This window comes from Urocitellus parryii, chromosome 6 (assembly GCF_045843805.1).
Source record: "Urocitellus parryii isolate mUroPar1 chromosome 6, mUroPar1.hap1, whole genome shotgun sequence".
Taxonomy (NCBI): domain Eukaryota; kingdom Metazoa; phylum Chordata; class Mammalia; order Rodentia; family Sciuridae; genus Urocitellus; species Urocitellus parryii.
This window is the reverse complement of record NC_135536.1, coordinates 98,112,276-98,136,071: the sequence shown is the minus strand read 5'-3', so window position 1 is coordinate 98,136,071 and position 23,796 is coordinate 98,112,276. Positions and strand designations below refer to the sequence as shown.

At 42.9% G+C, this 23,796-nt stretch overlaps 1 protein-coding gene across 1 annotated transcript in view; it reads left to right on the top strand.

Annotated features, from left to right (window-relative positions):
* The window catches only part of Myo5c (myosin VC), a 92,434-nt gene that overhangs the window by 41,070 nt on the left and 27,568 nt on the right, over window positions 1-23,796 (top strand). Inside the window, exons 14-26 of the mRNA XM_026391409.2 lie at window positions 692-775; window positions 2,681-2,815; window positions 3,705-3,802; window positions 8,053-8,139; window positions 8,635-8,746; window positions 9,739-9,950; window positions 13,326-13,491; window positions 13,805-13,951; window positions 15,279-15,443; window positions 16,559-16,652; window positions 18,540-18,603; window positions 21,397-21,577; window positions 23,686-23,779. Of these exons, the coding sequence (XP_026247194.2) occupies window positions 692-775; window positions 2,681-2,815; window positions 3,705-3,802; window positions 8,053-8,139; window positions 8,635-8,746; window positions 9,739-9,950; window positions 13,326-13,491; window positions 13,805-13,951; window positions 15,279-15,443; window positions 16,559-16,652; window positions 18,540-18,603; window positions 21,397-21,577; window positions 23,686-23,779 (1,639 nt within the window). The remainder of the gene's footprint in view (window positions 1-691; window positions 776-2,680; window positions 2,816-3,704; window positions 3,803-8,052; window positions 8,140-8,634; window positions 8,747-9,738; window positions 9,951-13,325; window positions 13,492-13,804; window positions 13,952-15,278; window positions 15,444-16,558; window positions 16,653-18,539; window positions 18,604-21,396; window positions 21,578-23,685; window positions 23,780-23,796) is intronic.

Below are 23,796 nucleotides of genomic sequence, written 5' to 3'. Positions count from 1 at the left end.
AGGGTTTTTTTTGTTGTTGTTGTTGTTTTTTAAGCCAAATTTAAGCATTGCAAGCATTTACCCACTCGCAGCCTGACATTGAGGGTTCAGTGAACACTCAGCTCAGTGGGCAGTGGGTAGTTTTTGTTTCCTTTCTTGCATATCGATGCTCATTTACGAAAACAGCATTGGACCCAATGGTCACCACTCAGTTGTTTCCTCCTGCTGGTGGCTTCCCAAGCAAAGGCAGCCCTAAGCTTGGTTTTCTTGTATGAACTGCACATGCTACAGGAAAGGAGTGGTCACCTGTGGCCAGAGGGCACCCACAGGTGAGTGCAGTGTGGTCAGTGTGCTGCAGGAGCACCTGGCTCTGTATATCAGAAGACCCATCCCCCACTTCCTAAACTAACCTGTAAAGGGATTGCTGTGATAAACAGGAACCTCCTTATTAAATTGCCTTTATAAGCCTCTTTCTTAAGATTTTTTTTTTTAAGAGAGGATTTGGGTATAGCCCATCAGGAGGGCTTGGGGTGTAGCTCTGTGAAAGAGTGCATGCTTAGTATGCATGAGCCCCGGCTTCAATCCCCAGTACCACAAAGACAGAAACAAAAAGGAAAGAGGGGGTGGGTGGAGAAAGAAAGAAAAGGAAAGAAATGACAACTGTACTTACATCCTGTCTCTTTGAAAATAATCAATCCCTTTCTCTGCATAGGTAGAGTATAAATGTGAAGGTTTCCTCGAGAAGAACAGAGACACTGTCTATGACATGCTGGTTGAAACCCTGAGAGCAAGCAAGGTTTGTGGAGTCCTAAGGGGTAATGAATATTATTCATTATATAATTGATATGGATATAGATATATATCAGGAAAGAGAGAGAGAGGGGGTGGGGGAATGTACACATGTTGTCTAGGCTATAGCAAGTTGTGGCTGGCTCGTAGATACAATAACCTTTTTTTTTTTTTCAGAACCCAGAGGCACTTAACCACTGAGACACATCCTCAGCCCTTTTTAAATATTTTATTTAGAAACTGGGTCTTGCTGAGTTGCTTAGGGACTCCCTAAGTTGCTGAGGGACTCACTAAGTTGCTGAGGCTAGCTTTGAACTTGCAATCCTCCTGCCTCAGCCTCCCAAGCCACTGGGATTACAGGCATGGTCACCATGCCTGGCCAAAAATAACTGTTTTTTAAATTGGGAGTAAAACATCCTTCTAGCAGCTGAAAGCATTTAAAATCAATTATATGCAAATCAGAAACTAAATGTGCAGATGCCAGAAAGGAAGACAGCTAACCCAATCAGGGAATCACAATTCACCTTTAATTCAGATATTCACACGTTTCAATAGCACTTGCCATGTGTCCGGTGCTGTTTTAATTTCTGAGGATACAGCCAGCAGGTTGCTGCCCTGGTGGAGCTCAGGGTCTAGAGGGAGCTATGTCCCTCTAGATGGATGTGTAAACAAGCAGATTGGTAGTATTAAGAGACAACGAAAACATGCCAAGGGAGACTGCTCAGGAAGACATGCTGCTTGGCATGTCTAGGGTCCTCAAGTCCATACTTTCTATGATGAATAGTTTCACCAAAAGAATGGCTTGTGGCTTCTTCTCTTTTACTTTAGATATTTCTTTATGAAATTTTGAGAATATTTCATGCATTAGGCTTCATTCCTGTGGTAATTTGGTTATGATATTTGTTTTCCCTCCTTTAAAAGATCTGAGCACATTATTGATATTCAAATTTCTTGGCAATTCCCCAAAGAACCCAGGAACTTGCACAGATGATTATAAATAGATGCCAGGCCATGACAACTGAATTTATTAAAATTGGCTTATGACAGAGCAATCAATATTGAAACAAACTGCATTTTTTTGTGAGGAAAAAAAATAGTGGATTTAATTTACCAGCCCTAAGCTGGGTCGCCGCGGGTCCAGTCTAGAAGATGAAGGCAAATGTTGGTGAAACAGAAATGGGTGTGTCTACTGAGCACACAGTGGGAGCTTCCTATTCATTCATTCCTGAGGGCATACAAGAACACCTTAGGCAGAGTTCAGCCTTGAAGGACACTGTCAATGTCTGGTTTAGAAGAATGAAATAGGGACTGGCGGAGTAGCTCAGGGGCAGAGCTTGTGCTTGGCATGCTTGAGGCCCAGCACCAAAACAAAAACAAAATATGAGGTTCACTCAGAGACAAGAGGGACATTCAAGGGAATAACTGATACAAGGAAGAAAGTAACAATTGCCTTAAAATAGGTACAAATAGAAGATGAAGATAGGGATTAACTCATGTTGGGCGTCAGGGAGAGTGTTATAAGAAAGCACAGCTGGAAAACATTTTAACAGAGCCTCAACTGCTAGGTAGGGGTTGGATTTGCAGGGATGAGAAGGTGGGGAAGGAAGGAGGAGATTCCAGGTGAGCCGGGGCACCAGGTGGGAATAGAAGTGTCTCACTTTTCTGACCCTTGGAATGATATCCAGATATAGACATTACACTTGTCCTCTATGCCCCTGTCCTGAGAAAGAAGCCATGGGCCACCCTTAGTGAGTATGACCCTGAGCGGGATTGAGCTCTGGCCGTAGATAGTGGCTGAGGTGGTTACTATACTACCCACTACTTTAGATGGCTGTTGTAACTTCTTGGTTTGCACCAGTGAGGACTGTGGGCAGACACTTTTGGATGTTGAAATCCTCTCTTTTACTTCCAGTTTCATCTCTGTGCCAACTTTTTTCAAGAAAATCCCATTCCTTCTTCCCCTTTCGGCTCAATGATCACAGTTAAATCTGCTAAGCAAGTCATCAAACCAAACAGCAAGCACTTCCGGACCACAGTTGGGAGCAAGGTACAAGAAGATGCTAAGGGCGAGGGGGTCACCGGGGAGCAATCATAGGACCCACACCTCAGACCTGGCCATAGACCATGGGCCTCTTCAAATCCAGTACACACACAAATGCAAAAAGTTCATTGCCATCATACTCCAGATGCCAAGGCAGCACACACCCGAGCAAGCTGCACCCCCCTACATAGTGATAGACCCAACCTGATCTTTTCTTAAAATTGGGCATCTCGCCATAAAACCATGAAAAGATAATTTCGGCTTTACTATAAATTACTGCAAATTCTGAACCTACTTGGAATGCCTGCCAGTGCCCTGAACTCACCCATGTCCGGTTTTCCCTGACCAGATAACAACCCTTTCCTAAACCTTAGTGACACCTCATAAATTCTGGCCTTCCCTGGCCGGATAATGACCCTCTCTGAGTCTCTAAGATCTCCATAAATTCTGATGCCGGGTCCAGCAAAAATGTAAACTTGTGTTATGCTCCTCAGAGTGTTGTTATCTGTAACCCCCCTTTGTGTAACTTTTTGGGCTATAAAACTGGGCCACAAAGAAGCCTCGGGGCTGTCTTGTTCCCGCCGTTTTGGGAGGGAGAGGCAGCCCAGCCAGTTGAAATAATAAGCTTGCTTTAATTTTATTTTAATTGGAGTCAGTGGTCTTTTCTTGCGTCCTGGTCTAACAATAGCAGCATGCTGTACCACTTCTCTGCTCTCTGGGAGGACTGGACAAAGTGTGGGTCATGCTAACAACCAAAGTCATGGTCTCAAACCTTCCATAATAGATGTTTTAGCTTTGCATACTGATCAACTTACCAAGACTGGACTTCATTTTACCTTGATCTAAAAATTAAATTATTTCAGAATAATGTTTGATCTCCGGCCCTGTTTCCTAGTTCCGCAGCTCTCTGTACTTGCTCATGGAGACGCTCAATGCCACAACACCTCACTATGTTAGATGCATCAAGCCAAATGATGAGAAATTACCCTTTGAGTAAGTATTTTTACACCTCAGAGAACAAAAACACTGGGAAAGCAGTTTGTTTCATGATGTTGGAGAAGTTGTTAATAATTGTGGTAAACTTTACTTTGTTTCTGGAATTTTTTTTATTTTTCTGGACTGAGCATGACTTTAATTTGCTTTTAAAAATATGAACACATTTAATATATTTCTAAAAATGAGTAAGGCAATAGAAAAGAAACACATTAATGACTATTCACATAACATTTTAAAAATTCCAAACTGGTTTATTATTTAGTGTACTGTAAATCACAATTAATTACAAATATTGACACTGATGTTATGTGCATAATTAGTTTTAATCTTTACTACTTTAACACAGTTGAAGTACAAGGAAAGACTTCTAAGTGCTACCTGACTATATTAATACTCTTGAGAAGTAAATTATTGTAATGCATATGATTTTGTTCCCTAAAAACTCTCAGACAGCTCTCTTTTGGTACTTAATAATCCAATACCAAAACAGATAGAAGTGGTTTAACAAGTACTCACCCAAAATGAAAATTAGTATCCACCAAGAAGTGATATGATTTTTTAAAGAAACATAGCTTCTCAAGTTACAATACTGGAACAAATGGTTTTCAAAGGTTAAATTCACTCAAGTATACAAAACCAAATTTCTACTTCTATTAAATAGAATAGAATAGGTGGTAACTGGAATTCAGTAACCTGTTAGATAATAATTGCAGAAGCCCAAATCATAGTGCTTTGTGGACAGAGGGGGCCTTCGAGGTTGAGATGAACCCCTTCATTTTATAGATGAGATACTAGGAGACTTCCAGAGAAGTTGTAGTTTATCCAGATGCCATTCATAGTGACGTATGTTAGTCTCAGTTTGATCCTTTGTCTCATAAGGATCCTCCAAGTGCCCATCTAAGTCTTCCTACTGTAATTCTGAGAGACAAAATTTAAAATTAAAAAAAGAAAGTTAAATGGTAGGATACACCAACCTATAAATGGATGGACAAGAAAAGGTCTGTCTTTAAAGCCTGTGCTAAGTATTTCCTTGTTAAAATTACTCTTTTAATGTTCTCACAGAGATTTTTTTTAAAACGAAAAAGGGAAGTTTTATTTTTTAAAAATTTTAATTTGTTATATATGACAACAGAATGCATTATAATTCATATTTCACATAGAGAGCACAATTTTTCATATCTCTGCCTGAGTGTGCTTTTCCCTCCACATAATTGCCAACACTTATTGTCGTTTGTATTCATGATAGCTGCCATTCTGACTGGAGTGGGATGAAATCTTAAGAGTAGTTTTGATTTGTATTTCTATAATTGCTAGAGATGATGAGCATTTTGTCATATATTTGTTAATTGATTGTATATCTTCTGAGAAGTGTCTGTTCAGTTCCTTGATTGGATTATTTGTCTTTTTGGTGTTAAGATTTTTGAGTTCTTTATATATTCTAGAGATTAGCTCTCTATCTGATGTGTGTATGGTAAGAATTTGTTCCCAATTAGTAGGTTCTCTATTCACCTCACTGATTGTTTCTTTTAGTGAGAAGAAGCTTTTTAGTTTGAATCCATCCCACTTATTGATTCTTGATATTAATTTTTGCACTATAGGAGTCTTATTAAGGAAGTTGGGGCCTAATCCAACATAATGGAGATTTAGGCCTACTTTTTCTTTAATAGACACAGTGTCTCTGGTTTAATTCCTAGGTCCTTGATCCACTTTGAGTTGAGTTTGGGGCATGGTGAGAGATAGGAGTTTAGTTTCATTTTGTTGCATATGGATTTTAAATTTTCCCAGCACCATTTGTTAAAGAGGCTATCTTTTCTCCAATGTACATTTTTGTCACCTTTGTCAAATATAAGATAACTGTAATTATGTGTGTTAGTCTCTGTGTCTTCTATTCTGTACCAATGGTCTACAAGTCTATTTTGGTGCCAATACCATGCTATTTTGTTACTATGGCTCTGTATTAGTTAAAGATCTGATATAGTGATGCCACCTGCTTCACTCTTCTTGCTAAGGATTGCTTTAGCTATTCTGGGTCTCTTATTTTTCCAGATGAATTTCATGACTGCCTTTTCTGTTTCTATGAGGAATGTCATTGGGATTTTGATTGGAAAAAGAAACAATTGAAAAAACTGACAAAACAAAAAGTTGGTTCTTTGAAAAACTAAATAATGCTAATGAAGAGAAGGAAAACGAGAACTCAAATTACTGACGTACATGATGAAAAAAAAATATCACAACAGACAATACAGAAATACAGAAGATAATTAGAAATTAGTTTGAAAACTTGTACTACAATAAAAAGAAAATATCGAAGGCATCGACAGATTTCTAGGGTCATATAATTTGCCCAAATTGAATCAGAATTATATACACAATTTAAACAGATCAATTTCAAGCGACAAAATAGAAGAAGACACCATAAGAAGCCTACCAGCCAAGAAAAGCCCAGAACTGGACGGATACACAGCCAAATTCTACAAGAACTTTAAAAAAGAACTAATACCAATACTCCCCAATTTATTTCAGGAAATAGAAAAAGAGGGAGCACTTCCAAACTCATTCTATGAGGCCAATATCACTCGGATTGTAAAACCAGGCAAAGACACACATGAAAGAAAGAAAGAGAGAGAGAGAGAGAGAGAGGGAGGGAGGGAGGGAGGACTTCGACCAATATCTCTAATGAACATAGATGTAAAAATTCTCAATAAAATTCTGGCAAATCAAATACAAAAACACACCAAAAAGATAGTACACCATGCTCAAGTGGGGTTCATTAGAGGGATGCAAGCTTGGTTCAACATATGGAAATCAATAAATGTAATTCATCACATCAATAGACTTAAAGTTAAGAACAATATGATCATCTCAATAGATGCAGAAAAAGCATTCAACAAAATTCAACATCCCTTCATGTTCAAAACACTAGAAAAACTAGAGAAAACAGGAGCATATCTCAACATTATAAAAGCTAGCTATGCTAATCCCCAGGCAACATCCTTCTAAATGGAGAAAAATTGAAAGCATTCCCTCTAAAAACTAGAACAAGAAAGGGATGCCCTCTTTCACCACTTCTATTTAACATAGTTCTTGAAACATTAGCCAGAGCAATTAGACAGATGAAAGAAATTAAAGGGATATAGACAGAAAAAAAGAAATTATCACTATGATTCTATACCTAGAAGACCCAAAAAATTCCACCAGAAAACTTCTAGAACTAGTAAATGAATTCAGCAAAGTAGCAGGATAAAAAATCAACACCCATAAATCAAAGGCATTTCTGTATATCAGCAGCAAATCCTCTGAAAGGGAAATGAGGAAAACTACCCCATTTACAATAAACCAAAATAAAATACTTGGGAATCAACTTAATGAAACAGGTGAAAGACCTCTACAATGAAAACTACAGAACGCTAAAGAAAAAAATTAAAGAAGACCTTAGAAGATGGAAAGATCTCCGTTGTTCTTGGATAGGCAGAATTAATATTGTCAAAGTGACCATACTACCAAAAGCACCATACAGATTTAATGCAATTCCCAATCAAAATCCCAATGACATTCCTCATATAAACAGAAAACGCAGTCATGAAATTCATCTTAAAAAATAAGAGACCCAGGAGAGCCAAAGCAATCCTTAGCAAGAAGGGTGAAGCAGGTGGCATCACTATACCAGACCTTAAACTATATTACAGAGCAATCATAACAAAAATAGCATGGTGTTCCAAGCCAGCCTCAGAAACTTAGGCCCTATTTAACTTAGCAAGACCCTGTCTAAAAAAAGAAAAAAAAAATTAAAAGGGCTGGGGATGTAGCTCAGTGGTTAAACACCCCTGGGTTCAATCCCCAGTGCCAAAAAAGAAAAAAAAAGCGGGGGTACCTAGAGATACCTAGAGGGCTAGAGAGGGTATGCTGGAGGGCCACCTGTGGGTGTTTTGTAAAGGACTTTCCCTCATTAAACGGGTACTAAAACCAGTCCAGTTCACACATTTCTTTCCACCTGGTTGTTATTCAAAGTTCAAACCAAAGGCCTCCTGGCCCCACAGACCTGTCATCTCCTCCACAATCAGTGCTCTGTCCTCACCTCACCACCACAGCCCTCTGACTGGGTCACACAGGTGCTATCTGCCTGTCATGGGGACAACAGGCCCAAACACTACTGCCTGGTACTTGCAGTCCCTACAGCTCTGCTATAGCTGCTGTGGGTATGCCGTCAGTTATGACACTTGACACATTACAAAATCTGCTTCTTCAAGGTTTGACTCCAAAAGAATCGTGCAGCAGCTGCGAGCCTGTGGTGTTTTGGAGACAATTCGCATCAGTGCGCAGAGCTATCCTTCCAGGTAGGTGGTCCGCCGTCTGGGGAGAGAGCATGAGTGTGTGCTGAGAACCAAGGGTATGCTGCCGTGTGGTTTGTTCCACACTCGGGCTCCTGCAGGGTGCACCCAAGATTTGTCCCACTGTCCTGTGGGAAGGTCAAAGAAGGTGAAAGAGAGGTCGTGTGTGGGACAGAAGCCACCACAGCACCCCAGAGCCCCCGCTCAGCTCCTGGCCGTGCTCCTTGCTTGCCGCCTCTCCAGTGTACTGGGAACACAAGCTGAAGGGGAGGAAGAGGGCAGTAGTGGGGCTGGAGTTAACAGAAACAGTTCAGGGGCAGCACATATGCTGGGGTGGTCTTGGGGGCGTCCCATGGAGGGGACCCGTGGTCAGAATTGCTGGAGCAGAATCCACTGCCCCATTCCTATGGCAAGCTGGGTGGCAGGCCAGGCCGCAGGGTGCGCAGACACCAAGAGCTTTCTCTCTGGATGCCTGGCTTGGATTTCCCTTTGACTTTGCAGGTGGACGTACATCGAGTTCTATAGTCGCTATGGCATCCTCATGACCCCGCAGGAGCTCACTGTCAGTGATAAGAAGCAGGTGTGCAAAGCGGTTTTGCACAGGCTCATCCAGGTCAGCCTTCCTCACCTTCTGGAACCACGGGCTCTTCCCAAACAGCATGTATCTCAAATGTATTTCTTCATCATTGCCTGTGAGCCTCAGGGCTGTAACTGTCAGGGACACCTAAGAAGAAAGGGAATGTGTCTTGAGCAAGACCAGAGTGGACTCGCTCACTGGGCAAGAGCTCCAGCAGCAGGTGCTTCTTTGGGATGCCAAATTCGAACACTGGCTTCTCCCAGTGTCCTTCTATCCTGCTTTGTTCTCCCACAATCTAATCCAATCCTCCATGAACCTGGCTCGTAGGATATGGGCAGCTGAGATCACCAAGACAAGTGGGCGCCAGACCTGGCACTTAGGGTAGATTTAGATTATTGCTGAAATGGAGAATTAGGATGGGAAAGAGATAGGGAAGTTATGATGGCCAGCAAAGGGGGTGGTGAAGGGAACCCAAAATCAAGACAGAAAACCAGACTTCTCCAGGTTCTCCTACGCTTGTAGGGAAACCACCTGAGGGAGGCTGACGTTCCCAGCAGCCCAGCTGAGAATCACTGAGAGCACGCACATCCATCCCCTCCTGCCTTCCAATAGACACCCTCCCCTAAACCCTATTTGTTCTGCAAAGGAGCTTTAACAGAAACTTGAAGTATAGGTTTCTAGATCATGATTAGATTTTTTCTGCTTTATGTCAAAGTAACAGTGTTAGCCAGGCATAGTGGTGCATGCCTGTAATCCCAGCAACTCAGGAGGTTCAGGCAGGAGGATCACAAGTTTGAAGCAAATCTCAGCAACTTAGCGAGGCCCTGTCTCAAAATAAACAATAAAAAAGAACTGGCTATGTAATTCAGTGGTAATGTTCCCCCGGGTTCAATCCCCAGTACCAAAAAGAAAAAAGGAAAAAAATTAACAATATCTTTGGAATTTTTGAACCTCTAAATGTCTTTTCCAAATTCGATGTCAGATCTGAAAGATTTCATTTCTGATTATATCATTTTTATCTCTTCCAGGATTCTAATCAGTACCAGTTTGGTAAAACCAAAATTTTCTTCAGAGCGGGTCAAGTGGCTTACTTAGAGAAACTCCGATTGGATAAACTGAGGCAGGGTTGTATTGTGATACAAAAGCATGTCCGTGGCTGGCTTCAGAGGAAAAAATTCCTCCGAGAGAGGCAAGCTGCCCTGACCATCCAGCAGTACTTCCGGGGCCAGCAAACCGTGAGGTATGTTGGAATCGAGGGCACTGTCGAATGACAGGGCTTTCTTGGCTGGTCACCTCCAGGGGGAGAGGCACTGTAGAGGACATGGGACTTTTCTTCTGCCCCTGGGGTATAGATGCGTAAGTGCAAGTCCCCTTTAAAGTCTGGGACCCTGGAGATAAGAAGGGTGATGCCCTCAGGGACGGGTAGTGCCGACTGCCTGGTGTCCTGTGGGCAGAGCTGACCACCCTGAGGGGAGGAAACCCTGATCAGGGTGTTACTGAAGGGTGTAGAGCTCTGAGGCCGGGCAGAGGCATAGGGTCCCTTCCCACGGGAACTGAAAAGGCCCAAGACCAGTAGGACCCTAGTGAAGGCCCTGGATAAAGATAAATATCCCCAGATTACCTGCCTGCAAGAGTGGGGGTGCACAGAAGGGACCAATGGCAAGATGCTGGGAGGGAGGAGTGGCAGCCCCATGGGGAGTTCACCAACCATGCCAATCCTACCCCTCCTTCAGGGGCCCAAGAGCCCAGAGGCCCTATAACCTACTGCAGGATCATCCTGTGACATTCCCTGCTCTGTTGTACCTGTTGGAGAGCATGCGGCCAGGTAGCCTTCCCTGACTTGTGGTTTCTGAATGACTGTCCTGCCTCCCTCCTTGAGGAGCCAGGAGCTGAGAAGGTGGGGTTTACGGGTCAAGCTACATCTTTGAGTCTGTCTTCTTCCTGAGCTTGAGGCCTGTGGTAGTCAGTTTCCACCACTATAACAAACATCTGAAGTAGTCAACTTATAAAGAGAAAAGGTTTATTTTGGCTCACACCTTTAGAGGTCACACCATGGTCAGTTGGCTCTGTTATTTTAGGTCTGTGGTAGGGCAGCATATTATGGCAGAAGCAGGTGTCACAGCAAAACCTCTCACCTCATAGCCAGAAAGCAAAATAGAGGAAGTGACCAGAGTTCCACAATTCCCTTTGAGGTGACCTAAAGACCTAAAGACCTCCCACCCCTCCCAATAGCACCAAGCCAGGGACCAAGCCTCTAATACCTGGGCCTTTGAAGGACATTCCAGGTGCAAACTAAGGCGAGGCCCAACCTCCAGCAGTATTTGGGCTTCTCTACAGGTGGGGACACCATGCACAACCAAGCTTTCCTGCCCTCCTGTGCTTCTGGGTCCAGTTAATAACAATAGTCTCCAGGGCAAGAAACCATATAGTTATCTTCTACCCAAAACCCATATTCCCTTTCCATTCAGGAGTCACCCAGACCTGATAATTCTGTCCGCTTGCCTTTTGGACCTTCCCTATTCATCTCTCTGCTCCTCCCCTGGATTAGGCCTTCATGACTGCTTACTTTACATTTACCAGCTCAGCCCTCCACCTGCCACATTTCCCTCATCTTCCTTAAGTAGGGCCTGTCTGGACTGCTGTTCTACTCTGTCTTTAGTGTCTCCAGTGGTCCCCCATTTCCTGCAGAACACATTCCATCTTTTACATGGTGTTTGAAACCCTCTGTGCATTTACTTTTATGTTAGTCATCTTTCTGTCAGTGTGACAAAATACCTGAGAAAATCAACTCAGTAATGAAAAAGGTCACTTTGGCTCACGCTTTCACGGGTTTCAATCTATGGTCACTAGGCCTTGTTGCTTTAGGTCTATGGCAGCAAAGTACATCATGGCTAGAGCTCATGGCAGCCAAAAACTGAAGAGACAGGAAAGGGTCAGTGACCCAATATCCCCTTCAAGGGCACACCCCCAGCGACCTCACTCCTTTCCATTAGGCCTCATCTCCTGGAGGGTCCACTACCTCCCAACTGTGCCACAGGCTAAGAATGAAATCTTCAACACATGGGCCTTTGGGGACTATTCCAGATCCAAACTATAGCAACCTCCATGTAGAGACCTTAATTGTGCATTCATAAGAACGAAAGCTCTGTGAGAACAGGGGTCACATTTATCCATCCCCGTTGTGTCCAGGACCTAGCACAATGGCTGTCACATAGAAGTCACAGCTTAATGAATATATTTTTTAAATAACAAATGGTCCCATCTACTTTTCTAATCGCACTGAGTACTAATTAATTTTTTTCTATGTATCTTATTCTTTAGCGAGTCCAGACAAATTCCCTTTTCCTGAGTGTTTTAGATACTGCAGAGCCTCTGTGCCCTAACTTATGCTAATGCCTTAGCCTGAAATGCCTTCCCCAACCTTCACTGTCAACAGAAATCCTGCTTTCCTCCAATAGCAGCTCATCTGCCATCTCTCCCCAAATAGAAGTAGTCTTTTCCCCTCTTCTCTCACTTATAGATCTGTGTAGAAGTTATATTTTCCCTCTTTCTTAGCCATTCATAAGTCTGTCAGCTCGTGAGATTTTAAGTTTTGAAGGAAAGATTTTTTTGTTACCTACACTCCTTTACCCAGGACTTCACAAATTTTTTTCTGTAAAGTGTCAGATCGTAACCATTTGACTCTTTAGAGGTTTATAGCCTCTGTTGGAGCTATTGTGAGCTCCGCCATCATAGCAAGAATGCAGCTGTGTTAGTTCATTTTCTGTTTCGATAACAAAAAGTCTGAGTCTGAGTACTTTATAAAGGAAATAAGTTAATTTAGTTCACAGGTTTAGAGGATGGGGCAGCCCTACTGGTTTGGCCTCTGAGAAGGGCCACTTTGGCTGTGCCACAACATGGAAGAGAAACAGGGAAGCACAGAGGTCACTGCATTAAATTGCCTGTTCTTTATAAAAACCTGTTCTCATGACAGCTGACTCACTCCATCAGACCAGCATGGCTCCCTCCTAAGGACAACATCCCCAATAACCCAATTCCTTCCAGCAGGGTCCACTTCTTGAAATATACACCATCTTTCACATCACACTGAGAACCAAGCTTCTAGAATGTGAACTCTCACCCACATCTAAACCATAGTAGCTGCCATAGGCAATATTTAAACAATAGGCATGGCTATGTTCCCGTAAGGCTGGACAGTAACGGATGGCTGCAGATTTGGACCATTGCTTGCTAACTCCTGATCTATACAGCCTCCAGCCTGATTTCGCCCATGAATCCGTACATGAGCAAGTGCAATGCTGGCGCACCATCTCAGTGTCACTGTCTCTGTGGGGACATGCATGGAGGTGGATCAGTTGGCTTGAATAATCAGCACATGAAAGGCCTCCTGTGGTCCCTCAGTGCCTGAAATAACCCATAGCCAGATCAGGGTGGAAAGGAAAGGTAGCCAGGACAGGCCTCAAGTTCATATTATGATAAACCACTTAAAGCCTTCAGCGTGTAGAGATGAGAGACATTTGGACACTCCCTACTGAAAACTGCTCAAGCTTGCAGTTGGGTAGTGAGATCTGAGGCACTGTGGACAACAGAATGACCCCACATTCTTTCAACTAAGGAAAGCTATCACTGCCTTGGCCTTGAAAGAAGCCTGGGCAGCCATCATCATTCAGAAGCACTGCCGTGGATACCTGGTCCGTAATCTATACCAGCTGATCCACGTGGCCACCATCACCATCCAGGCCTACACCCGAGGATTCCTGGCCAGGAGGAGGTATCGAAAGGTACAGTGCTTCCCGGGAGGTGGGTTTTCCAGGACTCATGCTGTTTTTTTACCACCAGTGGTGAGGGGTTTTTTCTGCATGAAGACCTTCCTGGGTGTGAGAGCATCTATTCACACCCATCTGCCACAACTGGGATTTGCTGGTTGCTTGAGAAGTCCAGGTAGATGTGCTCTGTGGGTTGATGGCTAGAAACTCATATATTGCACGGTAGGAATGTGGGAATGCTTTGGTAGTTTCATCTTCCAGCATGGGAAGAGTCAGCGAGAGAAGCAGTGGAGATCCAGCTTACATTTTACAAAATCTTGCTTTAAAGATGCTGGAGGAACACAAGGCCGTGATCCTTCAGAAATATGCCCGGGCATGGCTGGCCAGGCGTAGATTCCAGAATATCCGACGATTTGTGCTCAACATTCAGCTGACTTACAGGGTCCAGCGTTTGCAGAAAAAGCTAGAGGATCAGGTAGGTGTTCATAATACCTAGTTCCATATAAACTTCTCACATAGATTTATTTTGTTCTGGATCAGATCCTTATCTTTGTTATTAAGGTGTGTGCCCATATTAGGAGGTTCAAACAGGTTCCAAGGACTTCCTGGGCTAGGTTGCAGGAGTACACTCTAAAGGTTGCTTCACATGGTTGTGTAGGTTGCTCACTGCAGAAGGGCGGGGCGAGTGCCCAAGAGGGCAAGTGGGCCTGAATCCAGTCTGGCTAGAAATTTGTATCTATCTGAAGCTGTGCTGCTTGAGGCAAGGGTGCCTTTTTCTAACATGCACAAAGACAGAGCCGGCATCCCTCAAGACTGTCAGCTCAGAGGACTTGCTGTTTTCGAACTTGCCCACAGGTACCTTAGGGCCTTGCTGCAGCCCCATCTGATTCTCCACTGGTAGGGGAAAAAAAAATCCATATATTCTCAGCCAGTGGAGAGCTGTGAATTATAATATATAAAACTCACTCCTGGATCTGTTTCTAATAATACAGAGATTATTTTACCATGAACTTTAAACTTAATCCTAAGCAACATCATGAGGGTCCTTAATGAGTCAATGAATAAACCTGAGGTTTTATTGCAGTTTCTCTTTATCATACTCTTGTGCAGCATATCTGTATGTTATCAGATGCACAGAATGGTGCTTAGACACAGCCATGGACTAACAGGAGCAGTGCCTGGTGGGGTCCCCACACTGCCTGAGCTCCCTTCTAAGTGCATGGGTTTGCCATCAGAAAGCACCCCAGAGAGAGTGGCCTCAAAACCAGAGATGCATTCTTCCACAGTTCTGCAGGCCAGATATCCCAGATCAAGAAGTTGGTGGGCTTGGTTCCTTCTGAGGCCTCCCACCTGGCCTGGTAGCCACTGCCTTCTCCCTCTGTCCCTATATGCCCTTCCATCTGTGTGTCTGTGTCCTAACCTCTTCTTATAAGAAAACAATTATATTGCATTAGAGCCCACCCTAATGGTCTCATGTTGCCTTAATTACTTCTTTAAGGGACATATCTTCAAATACAGTCATATCCAAGATTTAGTGATTAGGATTGTTGAGGGGACACAGTTTAGCCCACAACACTGAAGCTGTCCTGGAGCTCCAGGATCAGATGGGCCCTACACCAAAAGAGCCACCAACTCAGGCAGATAGTCACCTGACAAGATCTGCCTCACTTGTTTCACTGTGGTGAAGATGCTAATAAACATGGACATCATGACAAATGTGACCAGTAAGGCCACGATGCAGGTTATAAGAAGCTTCTTTATTTCCAATGAACCTCTGACCTGCTGAGCTTTCTTTTTTCTAGAACAAAGAGAACCACGGGCTGGTGGAGAAGCTGACCAGCCTGGCTGCTCTCCGGGCCGGTGACCTAGAGAAGATTCAGAAGCTGGAAACAGAGCTGGAAAGAGCGGCCACCCACAGGCAGAATTACGAGGAGAAGGGCAAGAGATACAAGGATACAGTGGAAGAGGTCAGGGCCAGGGTGGCTGTGGGGGTCCACCTGCATTCTCCATGAGACTGTAAAGCACATTTCCACAGGGCGGAGCAGACTTAGTGGTGGGACCACAGGAAAGGGAGGCCAGAGGACTGGAGTCTACACAGGGAGGAGGCTAATGCTTCAGGAAGCACAGTACAGATTTTTCTCTCTTCCCCATGTTCAAAAAGTGATGAGAAGCCTAAGAAGGAGCCCTGGCTGGATGCTTCTCTCTCTTCTAGGAGAACCTTGATCACTTGTCCATCAGGTCTGCCCTGAAGGTATCTTTCCTTGAACCTCATTGCAAAGCTTGGAGAAGATTTTCATCTTTGTGGTGTAGTGAAAAGGGCCATAGACCCCAAAACCTGATGTCCTAGATTCAAATCTTGGCTTTGCTCCCATCTGGCTGGGCAGCCTTGGCCAAGTCATTTATCTTCTCTGAACTTTAGTTCCCTTGAATGTAAAACAGGAATAACAATTAGGGACTGAGTTGTTGTGAGGATAAAATTGTCAAGTGAAGTAACTTAGCCAAACACCCATCATAGGCCCTGCGTTAGCTTGAGCTAACATATTCTAAAGGAGGAGATCTTTATTATTACCATCCATTATCCTGCACTTTCCAAAGTCCTTGGCACCCATAGCAGGTAACAAGGAGCCCCTCTGCCCTCCCTGTGACTTGTGCCCAGGTGCACCCACACAGCTGCCGCTGGCATTACCAGAACTGCTAGTCACCTGCCATCAGCACTAAGGCTGAAAGAAGAAGCTGAAAGATAGAGATTCTGCCACGCTCACGTGCTTCCTGAGTCATAAATTAAGTAATTATATTATATTAAGTGTGTAAGCTCCTGGGCTGTCAAGAAGCTCTGGAGGAGGACATTGTCATTTCCTTGACATTGAAGAGACATTGGATTTGGCTTTGTCCTGGGTGTCAGCCTTACTGGGCTAGGAGCACTTGCAATGGGCTGGTGTTGGCTGATACCGGTGGGCGGGGGCCATGGGGAGAAGCCAGCCTGAGAGCCTGGAGCTTTTCACGGAGGAAGGCAGTGACAAACTTGGAGTGAGATTTTCAAAAAAGATTTTTCTTTTTTTCTTTTCTCCCTTCTCTCCAATAGAAATTGGCAAAGCTTCAGAAGCATAATTCAGAACTGGAAATACAGAAAGATCAAATACAGTTGAAGCTTCAAGAGAAGACTGAAGAGTTGAAAGGTAAAGCTCAAGATGGCTGATAAATCCATATACTCACTAAACCAGTCATTTTAGAATCAGGGGTCTCTGGGTGTACTTAGTATCGCGAGCATTTTTTACTTCACAGGAAATAACTATATTATAACTATATTATATTTAACTGTGGCGGCTTACCCTGTATTTCTGTTCCATCTCTTATCAGACAGCAAAGCAATCCCTTCTTATGCCTCAGAGCCCCCTGGGCCTTTTGCAAAGCACAGATGGTTGGACTGTCAGCCTGGAGCATTTGCATCAGGAAACGTGTGCGTGCACGCGTGTGCATGGGTGTCTGGGTGGTGGTGGTTGCTGGGATGGCTCAGACGTGTATTTTTAAAACACCATGGCAATCGTGACGCACAGTCAGGGTAATGCTGCAGTGACATTTGTTGCTCATCAAAGATGCACAGAAAGTTTCTGATAATCAGGGTTACTTAGTCTAAGTGGTACCCATGTTCTCTGCCACTGTCCTGTCCCTGAAGGGATGGCAGACCTTGGATTAGTGGGAAACACTTTCCTTTGAGGCTATGGAACCTTTAGCCTAACTCTATCCACCTGAAGCTTTCCAGCTCAAATGTGAATAGAGAGTACTTGCTAAATCCCAGAAAAGGCAACAGGAACGTGAGCCTGGTGGTTCCTGATCTGATAGTTGAAGTCCCCATACTTAATTATCTTAGCCAAGGGTCTTTTCCTTGAGTTCCACCATGAGACCACAAAGATATGAGGGTTCAGATTGGGGGATTTGCATATACCCCAGCCAGCAGGTGGTGGATCTGGAGGAGCTCAGGGCAGAGCATGGGAGAAGCCCATGTTAGTGAGGAGGAAGTAAGCATCCTGGGTCCAGGATGGGACTGGGGTGCTGATAAGGAGGCATGCCCCCCACCCTGTCTCATAGGGCTGACATGGTCCTTGGAATCCATGGAAATGTTGGTAGTGAACAGAAGGGGTCATGGGTCTGGGAGTAAACTTGAACCTGAGTCAGGTTCAGCTTACCTACCTCTACCCTTTTTATTACAGATGATGGGATATTAGCTGAGTACAAAGATGGATGCCACCTTGACGGGCTGCATCTGCAAGCCCCCATCCTGATAGCCCCTGCTGTGTAGAGGCATATTGGGGATATGGAGTTGTCATAACCATGGAACATCCTGAGCCCTACCAGTGGTTTCCTACTTGTCAAGTTCCCCCTTAACCTACAGACTTTGTGTTTGAGATTCTGCCATTTTGGGGTTCTTCTGCTGCCCAAATGAAATAGACACTCGTGTTTTCTTGGTCAACACTGATGGCGGTGCTCAACTGGGGCACTTTTTCTCTCTCCAGGCTCCTTGGGACCTTTGACTAGGTCCGGAGACATTTTTGGTTGTCACAACTGGAGCAGAGGTGCCACTGGCTTTCAGAGGGTAGAAACCAGAGATGCTGCTCAAAACCCTACAAAACACAAGACAGCCCCTCTCCATAATAAAGGATCATCCACTCCAAGTGCCAATAGTGCTGAGACTGAGAAACCCTATGATAAATTTGTGATTTTTTCTTCCCGAAAGGTTTCTGTTTATTTCTAAGAATATTTATTGTCCTAATGCCAATATGTCTATTTTTAAAAAGCATTTAACATTCAGGCCAATAAAAGTACTAGAAATGAAACTATTTATTCATAAATTCCAACATGACAGATTGGTGAGAATTATTATTTTGAAACCCTCTCATCTACATTTCTAATTTATAAAAAAAAAAAATTGGCATGCACTCCATCTCAAGCACCGTTAGAAATAAATGCCACATGGTTGTTCTTACATCCTCAGTTTCTTGAATGTGACATGAGACAATCATCATTGGTCTGGCAGTCATATTTCAAAGAACATTTTCTTTTCACAGAAAAAATGGACAACCTCACCAAGCAGCTCTTTGATGATGTACAAAAAGAAGAACGACAAAGAATGTATGAAATCTAGTTTGACTTAAAGCCACCTCTTCCTCCTCTCTGGTATTTTCTGCTTTGCTTCTCAGCTTGCAGATAGTGCATCACAGATACAGGAGGGCGGGTGGGAATATTTTTAGGAAGTAAAAGATGTTGAGATCCCTGAGAGCTCAGCATACGCCTTCAGACACCACAGGTTCTGAAGTTGTTCTTACAGCTTCTGCCAGATGGGCACAGTAGATGGCTAGGAATTTCTTGCTTTTTATTGTTAAGACAGTGAGAAATTCAAAGACAACCACCTGCTCCAACTTCCATGAAATCAAAGAATTAAAATTATGGCCAAAGAAATACACTTCCCTCTCTTCCCATCACCTGCTGTACCTGTTAACTTGATTTCTGTCCCAGAAAATAAGTTATGTAACCCACCTACAAATACTAAGGTAGGCGGGGGATACAGCGGCACATGCCTGTAATTCCAGCAGCTCTGGAGGCTGAGGCTGGAGGATCATGAATTCAAAGCCAGCCTAAGCAATTTAGTGAAGCCCTAAGTAACTTAACAAGTCCCTATCTCTAAATAAAATATTTAAAAAGGGCTGGGGATGTGGCTCAATGGTTAAGTGCCCCTGGTTTCAATCCTCAGTACAAAAATAAATAAATAAATAATGTAGGTCCCCATAACCTTGGACTATACCAGTCAGTCCCCTTTCTTATGTCAATATCAAACCCCTTGCTAATTTCCAAGGATGTCATTTTGGGTTCCCATCTCTCAAGGAAATCAACTCAAAGTGTTTTTGTTTGTTTCTGGTTAGATTCTTTTTTATTACACAAAATTAGTTACTTTCCTCCTAGGTTTATGTTCGCAAGAGCACATATAACCATTAATGACTATAGTTTTACTATAGAAAAACCTCAGTTTTACCTCAGTTTCTATTTTAAATTGTGCATGCATGCAATTTATGCACATACAAGAAATACACAGTATACACAGTACACACAGGGCCAGAAATATCAATTCAGTGCAGAAATAGTAGATTCCAAGAAATACATTTCAAGTGGATTCTTTCAAAACAGGAGAGTTTTATAATAATTTTTTAAAAGATCTTATTTATAGATAAGTAAGTCAAAGTAAAAGCTTCAGCTTTCATGTACATTGAGGGTAAAAACACTGATAAGTCAGGTCAAGAAGATAGAGCAATTTCTTGACTCTGAAAATTTCTGCCTCTAGTTACCAATCACATGACAAGGCAGTCATCACCAAAGAAATTCTTACCTGGATTATACATTTTTGAAGGCTGAGATCATGTGTAATTCTTTGAGTCATAGGGCCTAGTATTCCACTTTTCTACCCATTTTTAAAAATTTATTTATTCTAATTAGATCTCTATGATAGCAGAAGGCATTTTGATTCATTGTACACAATTGCAGCACAACTTTTCATTTCTCTGGTTGTACACAATGTAGCATCACACCATATGTGTAGTCATACCTGTACCTAGGGTAATGATGTCCATCTCATTCCACCATCTTTCCTGCCCCCATGCCCCCTCCCCTCCCCTCCCTTCCCCAATCAAATTTACTCCATTAACCCAAAGGTTTTTAGATCTCTCTCTCTCTCCCCCTCTCAATCTTTCTCTCTCTCTCTCTCTCTCTCTCTCTCTCTGTGTGTATGTGTGTGTGTGTGTGTGTGTGTGTGTGTGTGTGTGTGTGTGTTTAGACCTCAAAGTAGTGGTGCATGGCAGGGTTTGGGAAGAGATAGAACATTCTTGTCATGTTTCTTAGGGACCAGAGGTTGAGACAGTGGGACAATAAAATACACAACTTCTCCATGCAGTTAGCAGGAGATCAGGGAACCTGCATTTGTTGCAATGTGTTCTAAAAATTTTGAAGAGCTAAATCCCTGGACTTATCAGATGGCTCTACAGGTTGAGTATCCCTTATCTCAAATGCTTGGAGTCAGAGTGCTTCAAATTTCAGTTTTTTTATGTTTTGGAGTCATTGCTTTGACTTTCCTAACCTAAAATCTAAAGTGCTTGAAAACCTGAAATCTTTGAGCATCATGTTGTGATCAAATGGTATTAGATTTCAGATTATGGATTTTCAGATTATTGGGGTGCTCAATTTGTATTAATTTCTTTAGGACCAAACCAAGCCCCTACAGGGTCCTTGAAACTGGCCAGGAGCTGACTTGACAGAGCGTGCCAAGGTCTTTGCTGAGGGAAGGGGCCCCTCAGGAGGACTGCATGGAACCCAGGGATGGCTTAGGAATGCAGAGCCCCAGCATCCACTGTGTCTTTTTTTTTTTTTTTTGGTGCTGGAGATTGAACGCAGGGCTTTGTGCATTCGATACAAGCATTCCTCCAACTGAGCTGTATCCCAGCCCCCCACTATGTCTTAAGTTCAGCCCCTGGTCCTGTGTTCCCTGTGCATGATCATCTCAAAGCTGCACTTCTCAGATCAGAAGGTATAAGAAGTTTCTTTTGGGGCTGGGGATGTGGCTTAAGCGGTAGTGCTCGCCTGGCATGCGTGCGGCCCAGGTTCGATCCTCAGCACCACATACAATCAAAGATATTGTGTCTGCCGAAAACTAAAAAATAAATAAATAAATATTTAAAGAAAAAGAAGTTTCTTTTAACTAGGGGAACAGGAAAAAGTCTGCTCAAATAAACCCACTGGCTAGCAGAAGTATCACAATAGGTCCCAATTCGTTTTCTCCTCTTCTGTGGGGGGTCTCTTCATTATTTCCAAAATGATATTTTGTTCTAATTCAAAGACTGAAGAGAGAGTTCTAAGTCGTTGTCTTCATTTTCTTCCTAGACTTCTTGAAAAAAGTTTTGAGTTGAAAACACAAGACTATGAGAAGCAGATTCAATCTCTGAAAGAAGAAATTAAAGCCCTCAAGGATGAGAGAACACAGCTCCACCATCGGCTGGAGGAGGAGCGTGTCACCTCAGATGGCCTCAAGGGGGAAGTGGCTCGGCTGAGCAAGCAGGCTAAGGTGGGACACTCTGGCTTTCAGACTCCCCTGGGAAGCCATCCGGAAGCCATCCGACCCGTAGAAGCTGTTCCAAGTTCCCTCCTGAACAACTGAGAGCCTGGGCATCAGGGCCAAAGGCCAGAGGAGCCTGAGTCCACCAGGTTCTGAGCAGGAGCCCCTTATGAAACTGGATTTCATAGTTTAAAAGTCAGCTTTCTAACTTTTTTTTGTGGTGTTGGGGAAACACCAACACATATTTAGATAACTATGTAAATGTAATTTACATAGTTATCTAAATATGTTGATTTAAAGAATACTTTCAAATCAAGTTATAAATTGAAGTGAACCCTTATTATATAACCCATCATGTTATACATCTATAAATACCTATATCAAAATTAACTTACTCTATATCAGAATATTCCTTCTAAACACTCATCAGAAGTCCCCCAAAGCAATAATCCATTACACAGTATGGTGAGTGTGGTTAACAACAGAGTATTGCACATTTCACAATTGCTAAGAGGGTACATTTCAAATGTTCTCCCCACAAAAAAATGACCAGTATTTGAGGGGATGGGTATGTTAATTAGCTTGGTTTAAAATCTTAACTTTAGTTTGTACCCCATAAATATACACAACTATACTATGTCAATTTACATTAAAAATGAAAAAGTGGAGAGGGAAAATCCACATAGAAAGACATTTTAAACTGCTAAATCATATACAAAAATATTAGCTGTTGTCTAGTATTTTATTTATCATAAAAACATATAAATGTTCCTGGGAAATTTAATAAAAAGCTCTTAGAAAGAATAAAATTTTTTAAACAAACAAAGCAATGACCCATGTTTGGACAATTAAGGCTTACCTTAATTGTTTCCCTACCAGAAAATGTAACCCTATGTGTACCTATGTTCATAAATATAAGACATTTCATTGTAAAGTTGGAGAGCTTTTAAGCTTCTAGTAAATATGTAAAACACATTAGTAGAATATTTGTAAAATTACACAAATATTCTACATGACTGTCCTGGAATAGTCATGCATAGTTTTTATATAAGAGCTTCTGAAATTACATCTGGGTAGCCTCTGAACTCTATTGGCAGGGCTGACCATTTTTTTCTGGATCCTGGTCTCCAATTGTTTGAAAGTAGGATACAGGACACATGATTAGAAAGCATCACCTTCAGCCACATAATCCTATGCCTTCTTTATTCTGAGCAATCACATAAGACTGACATCAATCTGCAAGAGTCATGCCATCTGGCTACAGCCTTTCTTACATTTAGGAAATCAGGAGGCTGCACTTGGAGTGAGGCTCCAGTAGATGTCACTCACTTCCTCCTTGGTAGCTAAAACTCTGGATCAAGCTCCCCAATGTAATAACATTAAGATGTCTGATTTTCCAAGAAAATAACCCATTGTTATCAAGTTAGTTGTGTTATAGTCAGTCTGAAATGTATAAGTAAATACAAGTGTGATCTATAACATTCACCGAAATATTACAATACCAAGGAGAGGTGATTCACCTCTGCTGCCCCAAGAATTTTTATGTTTCTCTTACCTACAAAAGCACAAACCCGTGATCCTTCCTCTAGCTAAGCTCACAAGCTGAGTAAGGTAGGATACAGCCTCTCCACCACCAGAGCTGCCCCTCAGGGGACCCCAGTGCCCAGGCCGCCCTCCTGACTACCTGAAATCACCCTACCTGGGCCACTGTCCCACGTTTAAGCCTAGCTGTAGGCCACAGTTAGGAAGATGGCAACTCTGCCCACAGCCCCTCCCAGATTTTATCCCCTGAAAGAGAGCTTTAGTCCCTGTGATTTTACTTTCCCAGCTAGCCTCTACCCACTCCCTCTGCAAGCTCTAGTAGTTATCTTTTCCTTTCTGTAATACAGAAGCTAATTCTACTGATACAATCAAGTAGATCTGAGAATAAACAACAGCATTTTGAGCCGTGAACCATGCTCAAGAGCAGTTGTTACAAGCATTGATGGCTTTCTGAGATTTTAGGAAGGCACTCCAGGAGGGTGCCTGCCCCCACCCACTCCTGTAAGAGCTCCCTTGTCCCAGGCAAAGCAAAACCAATATTTTTTCTCCACCTGTTTATCATCACTATGATTCAGACCATCTCTGAGTTTGAGAAGGAGATCGAGCTGCTTCAGACCCAGAAGATAGACGTGGAAAAACACGTGCAGTCACAGAAACGAGAAATGAGAGGTAACAAAGATATAAGT